Below are 12681 nucleotides of genomic sequence, written 5' to 3' on the forward strand. Positions count from 1 at the left end.
AGTTTTCAAGTATGGGGTAGTTTTCAGGGCTGGAGGTCAGGGGTAGTTTTCAGGGCTGGGGGGTAGGGTAGTTTTTAGTGCTGGGGGTCAGGGTAGTATTTTTTTTAGGGGATACGGTATTAGGCCTCAGGGCAAGGGAATGGATAGTTGGAGTCATTTTTAGGGCTTAGGGGAGGGCAGGGAAGTTTTAGGGCTGAGTCGGGCTGGGCTTGGTCAGCTTAAGGGACAGGGTTAAGGGAAAGGGTTTTAGGCCTCAGGGCAGGGGAAATGGAATTGGTAGTTGGGGCAGTTTTTGAGGTTAGGGGAGGGCGGATAGTTTTTAGCGCTGGGTGTTGGGTAGTTTTTTAAAATAGGGGTTTGCCTAAGGGCAGTGGAAGGGGTTGGGGTTGTAGTAGGAACAAAGCAAGATGGTGTCGGGGGTCGAGGTAGTGTTTAAGGGTTAGGGACAGCGTCGGGGTTGGGAGGGGATAGGGTAGGGATATTTGGACGTCAGGGCGGGAGGGGGGAGAGGCGGAGTTTGTAGCTTAGGGCAGGGGGAGGGGGGACATGACCTTAGCAACACATACCCCTTTACAATTCATGCCTTTACCACAAATTTTGTGGTAAAGGCATGCATGGTAAAGGAATGCATATTAAGACGCCTTCGTTGTTTAGGTTGCGTCGTGGAGGCACATGTCTGCTTTACCCACTCCTGGTTCTATCATACAACCATTATTAACAGGTGACTCCGCCACAATTTTTCCCAATCCATATATGAGCAGTCAGATCCCAGAGATAGCTGATCCAACCAAGCATCTGCAGCAATGACCTTAAGTTCCATCAAAGCTCCAAGTTAGTGACAGATAACGGTCTCCACATTAAATACAGTAAAATATGATGCGCTATTGGTTGGTAGTTTTTAATTGCTTTGTAGTGCTGTTCACGACTGAAACAAAGACCATTCCCAGCAGTAAAATATTTTATTTAGGTGTTACTACTTCTGGAATCCTTTTATCAATCTGTCATCCCAGGAAGAGAAAGAACTCTGGGCTTGATTACGACTGACATGGTAGGTTTAAAGTCTGACTACCGTATTATGATGATTGTGGTTGGAGTTTAAACCGGCCGGGGAATCAAACGTGGTTTTGACAGGCTCAAGGAGCCCGTCAGCCAGTCGGAAAGTCCTCATAATCCCTTAAGGACGATGTTTACGCTGCTGGGATTATGAAGTTAGTTTCCGGCAGCTAATCCATGTTGGCCTTTCCAACATAGACTGGCTTTTGGAGACTAAGTTTGGAGGTCCCAAGCAGAGCTCCCTTACCCCTTTGTCCCTCAGCATTTGGCCCTAAGGTACACCCCTTAACATCCCTGCACCGTGTGGCAGGCACCGTAAGGGATGTTTAAAAACTTCAATTTCTTAATGGCAGCTTGTGCTGAGGGATGTTTCCCCCACTGCATAAGCTCCCATTGATAAATGGAAGTGTGCAGCCTAATTGTGCGGTCGGAACCGCCGAAATAAGGGCTGTTCCTGCCATGAAACGGTGTTAGTCGAAGGGAACTCCGACCGACATCGTAATCAGTCTCTAAATGTCACCCTGATTCATGTACAATGAAGATGTGTAATATAATCAAATCTTCCAAATGTTTCAATTGAAAAAACTTTACAACATTCATGTTGATATCCAATTTTCATGGGCTAAACTACTTTTGAAGTTATGGAATCTTATTTAATTTTTTTCTGAAATGTTGATCCTTCTGCGTTGGTTATTGTAGATTTAATTTCCATGTGCTAGACATGAAGATTAGTTTTTAGTTTAATTTACTGAAATATTTTTTTGCTGCACATTGTGTATGAGACTAAATTTGCAAGAATGGTCATGGAGAGGCAATGCGGAGTGTAATTAAAAACTATATTGTCCATAATGAATAGGTGGGGAATGAAAGGCTGTTGCAGTCAGGTTTTTTCTCATTTCATGGTTTTCAAAGGCAATTCATTGTAACTGATGAAAATACATTTGTTACTAATTATGTTTTTGCAGAATGAACTCTCCCTATTGGCAAAAATACAAACACAAAAGCCTTCCTTACAAAGACCGATGCTGGTGAATCCTCACATCCAGTGAATAGTTCTGTTGACAGATCCCTGGTACTTACCCTCTGACTGCATGAATAAGTCTCAGCGAGGGGTAGGCGGTTCGCACCTTCAGTTGGTTCTTTAGGATCAGCGCGTTCACCCACTCCACATGCTTCTCGCCCCCTTTCACCATGAACGCAGGGATCCAAAGTACGCTGTCATTCAGCATGGACAACCGCTGGACGAACTTCTCGCGGTCGCTCTCATTTCTAAACCCTCCAAAGGCTCTTTGTACTACGGACGGGTTCATGGTAATGAAGTCAGACTTGGTGCCAACATCTTCCGCAAACTCCAGCACTGGAGCTAGATTGCACCTGAAAAGATATGGAATAAATTATCAATAGTGCATGGGAAACAGTCCGATTACAATCATTTTGTAACACTATTTTTAGTGAAACATAAATATCTAGTGTTTATAACTGTAATTATCATCACTATCATAATCATGGTTATCTGTTGTATTAATATTACTAGTAGCAGTAGTAATAACAGTATCATTAATAATGTTGGTGTTTTGTTGCATAAAATCCAACACCACAAACAAAATCCTCGGTGCTTATGATGCCAAGGATTATGTCCTTGTTGATGTTATACGAGATGTTATCAATAATGGACTCAGTTTATTGTATTTGAGAAGTTACTGTATGAATTCATTAATGGTGTCATTACTGATATTACATATTAGGTAATATGTCATATCATTATTAATGCAATTCGGAAGAGATATAAATTCAAGTAAGTAAGTGCCTTCCCCGTTGCAAAGCAACGCTGTCGGTTACCCAGAAGCAGAGAGGGGTCTTTAAATCACAAGTGATCAAAAGAGTGAGTAAGGCCACAGAGATTGTGTAAATTGTTCCCAGATGCAGTGCTGTTACCAAAGCCCCCACAACCCCCACGGCGAAGTGAGGGGACGGGGCAGAGCTCCGGAGGCCCCCTCTGGCACAGATAGGCCTGTGGTCTTAGAGCTTCGGACTAGGTCTGGAACATGGTGGGCCCCTTGCCTGTACTTTGCAGAGGGGCCCTTCAACTTTCGTTACGCCACTGCCCAGATGAATTCAAAACAGACCGTCCGTTATCTTATGAATCCTTTTCCTCAGCTCTTTAATACCTATGTATGGGAATTTCTGGGTGGGTCTACTTAAAAAACTTGGTGAACACCCACAAATCTGCAGCTTGTTCCCCACCATTGAAAATGCATATAGATTTACCGTGCATTTCCAGGATGAGAATGGGACAGGAATACCCCTCTCCCCCAACAGTGATGTAATTTACCTGAGGAGAAACTAAAATAAATACATGAGAAAAAGTACATTTGCAGTCAATTTACACGTATACCTGTGTACACCCAGAGCCATGCACTGAATGGGCGCACTGGTGCGGAGAAGACCTGTGCGTCTGTATTTCAAATATTGCACCCTCTAAAGTGCATACTTATATCTTATACATGTTCTGATATGGGAGTGATCGGCAGACAGCGGCAAGCGCTGCACCCTGTTTCTTCTTTGTATTTTCTGAAGTTGATGGACTAACGGAGAATTTCTGAATTACGTGAGTACAATGAATGTCCCATAAAGAGAGAGGGATCTTTGCTCTGTGACAGTGCACGTTTATGACTCGGCGCCTGATAACATTACAAATGTAGATGTGTTTTGCATTGGAGTGATTTTGTGATTCAAGTCAAACGACACCCCTTAAAATAAAATACATTTAAGAATTATGAGAGTCTAAACTACTTCCTTTAGAATACTGTTTTATGTGCTCTGCTCTAATATTGGCTTGGGGAACAGAAATGACGTGCAAACCATAAGCAATATAGTCATGATTAAAAATGGCTTTATCCGGACTCTATCCAAGCAGAGTCCTCTTAAAACACCCCAGGAGTCAACGTTACCCAGCGCGAATTGAGCCATTAGATTTGCTAAACTCTGTCACCTCTTGCCTATTTCCTGTAACCAGATCAATACATAGGGGACTATTGAAAAAGCTATTTTGAGTATCTAAAATAGTACTCCGGTAGTACTGTTCACATAATCTTGCAATGCCACATGAATTGGCGTCAAAACAACCAAAATGTAATAAAATAGGAAAATTTTGAACAATAATTAAAAATGCAAAATACTTTGTTCTTTTCATAATACGGAGCTGCTCATTTTGGGACAAATCACAGAGACAAGTCAAAGTATGTAAAAGAGCACTCCTATAGTAGTATTTCCTAGGCTCAGAAATGCTTTTGCGACTTAGCTCCATATACATTAACTTTGTGTGCCAAGGCCCCTCACGATTGTGAGGTCGTGTTCTTTTGTATATACACTTCTACCAGTCTATGGTACTTCTGTTTGTTTTAACCGTTATGTAAATGTAACTTTCCATAAGAAATGGAGGCAGGCACCTTCTCCTGTCATTTCATCATTTTGTACCTAAATTATTTAGGGCCTTGGTGACGGAAATCCTGTCTATCCTATTGTAGATGTGACAGACATGATGACGACACTTACATTAATCGTTTCAATAATAAAAAAGGCTGTAAACAGAGGCAAATGTCAAAATTATCAAAAATAAAAGCAGGAGACATTACAGACATAAAAGATATATAGAGGATAAGCTGTAAAAGGCAAAGGCATTTTGAGGCTACTGTGTGGTCTCTTCAAAATAGCTCACTCAAGAGTCATATGACAGAGAAGGTCAATATGAAAGAGGCGGTTTTAAACATTGGAAATTGAAGAGAAAGAGTTTAGTAGAGAAAGCAAATATGCCACTTTACAGCATTTCGCACAAACACAATGAACAGATGGATGAAAGAAGTTGGGCCTCATTTGGACACATTATTTTAATATTGTAAAGATAAGGCTACCTACATTATACTTCATATAAACATTTTTTGTTTCAAATACATTGTAACCACATATTTGAAACAGTAGCACATGCAAGTGCTTAGAACAAGCAGTGCATTTAGAATTTATTTTGCTTCTATGGGATTATCATGCTTTGTTCAGAGAATCTTGCATGGTACGATGGTACCAGAAGTGGTACCATGGGGGTAAAGCTTGAGCATTGGCTCCAGAGGAAGTACCATGGTATATCATAGGAGGACTGCTTGGTTTCCTCTGGGAGTACCTCTGTACCTGTGACAAGAAGTTTTTTTATTTTTATTTTTTGGCCACCTGGAGGGTCCACCCTCCAACAAGTGCCTGGGGTTCGGGGTGTCCCTAGCCTGCCCCCTTATATTGATTTCAAATTTTTCAGGGACAGAGTGACAGAGTCCTGTAATGGTGGCCACACCATTTTTCTCTGGCTAATCATTTTGTTTGGTACTAAGTCTTCCGGTACTGAAAATCCATTTCTCGATCAATCAGAGGGCACTATTTTTTTTACATTTTCAGTTCCTCTGGGCTCTCATGGAACCAACCATTCAGATATACTTATTTGTTATACCTTCTTCATGACCACATTTTTAAATGCAACTTTCTCAAACACAGCTGTATAGATTCACAACAAGTCACAAAAAGCTCGCTTTTTGAGTAAAGTTCTAACTTTTTGCCAAATTTGATGTAGTTCCATTCATCTGTTTTTTCTGTACCAGCGACAGAATTTTCCTATGGAAATTAACGTAGGAAATCAATGTTTTGGGACCTACCCCCTTTTTCCTAGCCCCTGCTTATGGGATTACCTCCAACATTTCCAGGTGGCATGGTGGACAAAGTACAATTGTTTGGAATGCTACCCTGAGCAATAACCAGTGGTTAGACAAATTACCAGCATTCTTCCCATCACCTTTTGTGTGATGTATAATATCAGTACCATCAAAGATGGGCGAAAATGAGATTCTACTACACAATCAAGTTCACGATATGCATTATAAAAAGACAATTTTATTGTGATTTTATTGCAATAAAATTAAGGGATTCTCAGTGCATCAATGTGAATGTGTGACCTCTTCAGAAAGCACATGACTGGGTCACTTAGTAAGCGAGTTAGTGAAACTGAGGGATTTCCAATGAAGAATTAGTTAATAAATGGGAAAGAGACAAGTACAAGAATAATTGTTAGAACTTGTTGTAATGCTTACATTCATTAAATTGAATCTATGAAGCTGGGTTGTATGTGATTTAATACAAAAACGATTTAAAGTAATACCACTACTGAGAAACCAATTCATAGAAAGCCTTTTCGGCTGAAATTGGCTTTTGAATGCTTATTTATTATCCATCACTGACCTTCTCAACTACTAAACACCATCAATCCCTGATTTCTAAATCCTCTCACCACACCTAAACAACACTCATCACTGAAGACTAAAAGCCCTTTCTACCCCGAAAATCCACCATCCCTGAACCCTAAAATCTCTCCCTAATCCTAACCCCACACATTCCTTAACCCGAAACACCTTTCTATTCCAAAACCTCACCCATCCCCTACCCCTTAAAAAACCACAGCTCACCCAAACTCCAACCTTACATGAACTCTAAAAAGCCTTCACCACCCATAACCACCAGCCATCCATGATCCATAAGAACTCATCACCCTAAACTGCTCATCCCTGAACCCTAAAACCCCATTCTACATATAAACCCCACCCATCCCTTAATGATTAAAACCCCTCACTACCCTAAACTCCACCCCATCCTAAACCTTAAAAACCTTTCACCATCCCAGCCGCTACTCATAATTGAACCTTAAAAACCCTCACTAGCCCTTAACTCCGCCACTTCACGCACCCTAAAACTTCTTGACACCTATACAATCCGCTCATCCCTGAAACCTAAAAACACCTCACACACCTAAACACCACTCATCTGTAAACACTAAAAAGACCTCACCACCCCTGCACTCCACCCATCACTGAACCATAAAAACCCTATTCTATGCCCTAAAACCGATTATTCCTCACCTCTGAGAACCCCCTCATCACCCTAAACATGATCCATCTCTGAGCCCAAACACCCCACAGTAATCCTAGGCACCCCCTAAATATAATGTCATTTTGGATTTCTTTACAATTATATTTTCTTTCATATGCAAAATGTTTCCTTTAATTTTCAATTGTTTTGTATTTCCTTAAAATTTGTTTTCCATTATTTAGTTTCCTCCATTGTGGTTTCTATGTTTTCGTATTTCTATTAATTCACCTACTACCTTGAAGCTTGATATATGATGAAAACAATAAAACTGCCCCAAAGTTTTATATTTTGCTGGATTGATTAGAAGACAGTGCTGGGGCACCAGGCTCACATGACTATTTGTCAGAGAAGAAACTTTACCCTTTATCTGGCACTACTTGACAACACAGAGGTACAAGATGGCAAGAATGTATTATTCACAGACATAATAATAAGACCTAAAATTCCTATTTGTAAAATGCGAACATATCACCTCCTTAATGGTTTCAAGGCGCTGGTGGCCGTCGGGAAGATTAAGTGAGCTATTACCCAGAGTCAAATGGTGCTGAGCTGAGTTGCTACCCGCGCACAAACCATGAGCCCAGCACTCCTGAGTCATCCACTCTGGCTGCTGCGTCACACGGATAACATCCATTACAATGCAGTCATTACAATGACCTACCTTTACAACGCAACTGTTACAATGCAACTGTCTTTACATCGCATGTCACTACAACGCATGCATTACAACACATACCATTACAAAGCATACCATTACAGCGCATCATAAATTAAGAAATGGTGATTTTTTCAGTATTAGTGTGGGTTTGTGTTTTGGGGTACATGTAAATAGTAATGTTTACCTCTACACTATCCAACACTTTCCCTACTGTTGCACTCACTGGAGTGGGAATAGTAATTTTTACCCCTACACTATCCAAAACGTAGTAATTTTTACCCTACACTATCCAACACTTACCCTACTGTTGCCCTAAAAGTTTTATGCTTTGTTATGTGTTGTAATATCATGTTCTATTATTTGCTGAATAGGTTTACAAATTGACATCGTGACAAACAAATAAAAAATGAAACCATATATTTTAATCAATTACAAAACTATAATGACGCAATCTGTATTCGGTTATAGCGAATCCACTGATTTAAGGCAAAAAAAATGCATACTACCCACAGCCGAGGACAAGTAAACTAGAATGACAAGCAGGATCAGAGAGAGACAGGAGTTGCACTGTGGGTCTCAATGAGAGGAAACTCTTTATTTGATCCACGCCCCTCTTTTAAGTGTCATTTTCGGCACGACGGCCAGGAAGCCTGACAGTCACTAAAACACACCCTGAAAATGTAATCAAGTACTGGTGCTCATGTAAAGCGCTCTGATACCCTCAGGTAAAGTTAGCACTATAGAAAACTCACAAAAAAAGCACATAGGTCCCTAATGTGCACTCCTTTACTAGGACCAATTTCGAGAGATGCCTTGCTTTCCCTCATAGTGTTGGTTTCAACTAATGTGTGCAGACTGAATCAGCTCCAGGGGCAGCAACCATGAAGGATGGTGTCTGGCCCAGCATCTTGCCACCACTTTAATCCTCAGATAGAACACTGGTTTTGGAGTTGCTCCATTGTGTTTGGGTCCCCGTCCCATTCCGTGACCCACTGCATCTCCCCATACTCCAAACGTTAGCTTATTGCTCTGATGAAAGACCAATCGGTCCGAAATGCATAGAAGACATACAATGACCTATTGGATGGCCATCATGATTTTTGAATGCTGTCATAAAGTCATAACATTGAAGATGGCATCTGTGATGATGAAGAAAGAGCGAAGTAAGAATCACTCTGCTCGTGGAGTCTGCACTACTGTTATGTTACTGGAGTATGCTTTCTATCATTAATAGCAAGCAAAGTATTTACTACTGAAAAACTGCAGAGGGTGGACCAAACGTTTCAGATGTGCTTTTATGACACAGTTATTTGAGTGGGGCTGTGAAATGTGAACTAAGTAGAAGCCACTTCATTTCCTACAGGACAAGAAAAGAGTGGAAGAGGGAAAGGATGAGTTATACCATACTGCGCATAAGAAGTTGGAAGGCATTAAAGTAAACTGTAATAATATTAGCCTCCGTGTCTTTCATAAAATCCAGAATTTCAGTTCATATGATTATTCTGAGCCTTGTGCACTATCCTAGCAACATTGAAACAAGATTGATATTATCAGTTTTTTTTTACTTGGAACAAATTTAAAGGTGCACGAAATGTCATGTTTTAACATTAAAATTCACATGCAGAATACTTACTAGACTTTAGAAGGTTATTTTAGCCTTCTTGAGAAATACTAGAGGCTCGCAAGAGAAAACTTCCCCAATTTCACACCATCCGTTTTTAGGTTTTGCCTGGGGCACGGAGCTTTAGCTCCGCCCCCAGGAGAAATCTGTAGTTTTCAGTAAGGGACACTTGAATACGCCCTCTGTTCCATTGGCTAGCTCCATAAATGGAGGCTAGCCATTGGAACAGAGATTTGTCCGTCAAGGCCGGACCAGATTTGGGGGCGTTCCCGAGATTTTTTCCCTCTCCACCCTTTTTGCCTCGTCATCGGGCGGTGGGCGTGTTTATTTTTTTCTTCTTTCTGCAGCATCCTTCCTCACACCAGCTGGACGGCTCTCCATGTGAGGACGCAGACCTGACCGGCTCTCTACTCCGAGCCGACACAATGGAAGGTGATTTGTTGCCAGTCTTTCTCGTGCAGCTCACAGGGCTCTCGGTACGAGGCCGTGCTGTCCCCCTTGTTTACGTAAGGACCTTGCCGCTATTGTTTATTTTCACCTCGAGGGAGCCCACCCCTCGGTGAATTCACTCCCTGCCTGCAGTGGCTGAGACGGGCGGCCGCGCTGCCCGTGACGACCCGGAAGCTAAGGGGGCGAGCCGTGCTGTCCCCCTTGTTTACGTAGGGACCTTGCCGCTATTGTTTATTTTCACCTCGAGGGAGCCCACCCCTCTGTGAATTCACTTCCCTCCTGCAGTGGCTGAGACGGGCCGCCGTGCTGCCCGCGACGACCCTGAAGCTGAGGGGGCGACCCGGAAGTCCCGCCCCCCCCAGCGCGGACAAGCAGAAGCAACTGCACCCACCGGCAGGGCTCCATGGTGGAAGAGGAGCCCCGCCGCTGCCCGTGAGAGCACCCGGCCCCAAGAAGCGGGACCGGGTGAGGAAGAGCTGCAGCGTCCAAGTACCGGTGAGTGCGGCCGCAGAGAAGGGAGGGGCGCCGCCGAGGGGGGGCCCGCACACTGCCCCGCACTGCCTGGCTCCTGCAGCACTCTCAGCCACGAGAGGACCCCACATCCGGCTCCCTCCCTCCAGCGCCATCCAACCCCCACAAGGCGCTACACCCCCAGCACTCCGTGCATCGTCAGCACATCCTGGAGCCTCCAGTGACCCCCTCTTGCCCTGCACATCTCCCCCCCCTGCAGCCCACCCCAGACCCGCAGCCCTCTGCCCTCACCTCACACTCTGGAGCCACCTCTCTTCTCCTAACAAAAATTCCCCGGACAGAAAGATGCCAGAGACACACGGATATAGAATTAAATAAATAAATACACACAGACACATCGGTGAGAAAGGTTGCTTTTATTTAAAGTTACAATTCGTGTCTCCTTGTTGCCTTCTTGTGCCTCCGTTTTCGTGTCTCCCTGTTGCCTGCTTGTGCCTTCCTTTTTGGTGTCTCCCTGTTGCCTGCTTGTGCCTCCGTTTTCGTGCCGTGACTCTGTTGCCTGCTTGTGCCCCTGTTGCCTGCTTGTGCCTCCGTTTTCATGCCTGTGAGACTGAGTGCAGGCTGTGAGTGCAGGCTGTGAGTGCAGGCTGTGAGTGCAGACTGTGAGTGCAGACTGATGGACTGTGCGTGCCTGTGTATGTGTGCAGCTATGTGTACAAGAGCTAAGTGATGCTGTGTATGTGTGTGTGATGCTATATGTGTATTATGCTATGTGTATGTGTGGGTCTGTAGCTGTGCATGTGTGCAGATGTGTCCAGGAGCTGAGTGATGCTGTCTGTGTGTAATGCTATGTATGTGTGATGCTATGTATGTGTAATACTGTGTGTGTGTGTGTAACTGTGCATGTCTGTAGCTGTGTGTGTATGTAGCTGTGTATACAAAGCCTGTCAATGTGTGTAGAGGAGGAGCTCTGTGTGTGTGTGTATAGCTCTGTGTACATATACCTATGTGTGTATAAGTGCAAATGCAATAGGTCTAACATTTCGTAACCATAAAGCAATTTACTAGTAAATGACAAAGCCATTTGTTTATCTGTTTTACAAAAAAAAACATAGGTGAAAATTTTGACATTTACAATGCCAATAGCTCTAATTTTGTCAAAGGCAAAACCATTGCATTGTAAATGCTTGTTGAGTAATGGCACTAACAGAAGTCTCACAAGCAACCATGGTAGGAGCTACAGCCCCGCCACGCCAGACATTTAGGGTACTTTCCAAGGTGGCAGTGGGTTCCAAGCTGTCACGTTCTAATCGTACAATTCAGGAGTGGGAACTGATATTGAAAGATGAAAGTGCAAACGTTGGTGAAGTACTTGGATGATTACTTATCATCTAGAGAATTTTAGTTCCTTTCCAAATAGGCATAGGACAGGAGGATGAAGAGCAGCTATCTGACCATTTAGATGTACTGCTACAATATTTTATTTACATTTACACAACTCTCTGAATGAGATCAAACAGTGCCCAATTTTAGCCCCAGTAGCCAAAACGTAAAGCTATTTAAAGGCAACTGCTTGTGTTGAGTATAAGGAATATTAAGCTGTGCCATGACTGCCATCTACGTGCAGGACGACGTCCTGTCACCATCCTCCACGTTTCCCAGCATGATTGTGTTTATATTTATAGGTAGATTGCAGAGAAGAGAGGGGAGTTGGAATTCACTCACCAGCCACGTATACTGGTATTTTACTATTGCTAAAAGTTACAGCAGGAACACGTGCTGGTACTGAAAGGTGTGTAACTGTATCTTCACTAAAGGAAGATTGCTGAGCTGGTGGATGATGGAGATTACTTATCAATGGGTATCACCTCACGGACGCTCATATCTCAATTAGCATGTCTGTGCGCCTTGCTAATTCCCCATAGGGTGAATTTGATGTGGTAACCATGGAAGGTCTATAGAATGTTTGGTGGTATTACTGACCATAGAAATATTAGATACGCTTGTAACATGTCTCCTGTCCTTATCTCTGGCCATTACCATGTGAAAACAGGCCATGTGTGATGTATGCAGTTTTGAGAATTAAAAAATAGTTTTAATTTAAATTATATAAAACAAAGGAATATATGCATGAAGATTCCAAATTAAAGTTTGGTGGTTGTGGAAAATTCTGCAATTAGTAAAAGAAGTAATACATCCCTTGTTAGTGTACACTTCACTTACACAGAATCCTCCAATAAAGGAAGAGATGATTATGATAGGAGTTTACCAGCCATTAGAGAATCATGCAACTAATTATTTACCACTCCTTCGTCTACTAAGTAGATAATCACCAAACTCTAAAAAGAGTATTTGGAGTTAAAAGTGCAATGGAGGTAACAACAATGTTTCTAATGTAGCAGTTCACATTTATTACACTGTTGTATTTTATAGAAAATGCATTTTTCAAGAAATACTTAATTACACAACG

The 12681-nt window shown here is 42.6% G+C and overlaps 1 protein-coding gene across 2 annotated transcripts in view; it reads right to left on the reverse strand.

Annotated features, from left to right (window-relative positions):
• The window catches only part of ST8SIA4 (ST8 alpha-N-acetyl-neuraminide alpha-2,8-sialyltransferase 4), a 511314-nt gene that overhangs the window by 244262 nt on the left and 254371 nt on the right, over positions 1-12681 (reverse strand). For both annotated transcript variants that reach the window (XM_086960965.1, XM_086960966.1), the window contains one exon: positions 2134-2427. In XM_086960965.1, coding sequence (XP_086817091.1) covers positions 2134-2427 — 294 coding nt within the window. The remainder of the gene's footprint in view (positions 1-2133; positions 2428-12681) is intronic.

This window comes from Lissotriton vulgaris, chromosome 3_1 (genome assembly GCF_964263255.1).
Source record: "Lissotriton vulgaris chromosome 3_1, aLisVul1.2, whole genome shotgun sequence".
Lineage (NCBI taxonomy): Eukaryota > Metazoa > Chordata > Amphibia > Caudata > Salamandridae > Lissotriton > Lissotriton vulgaris.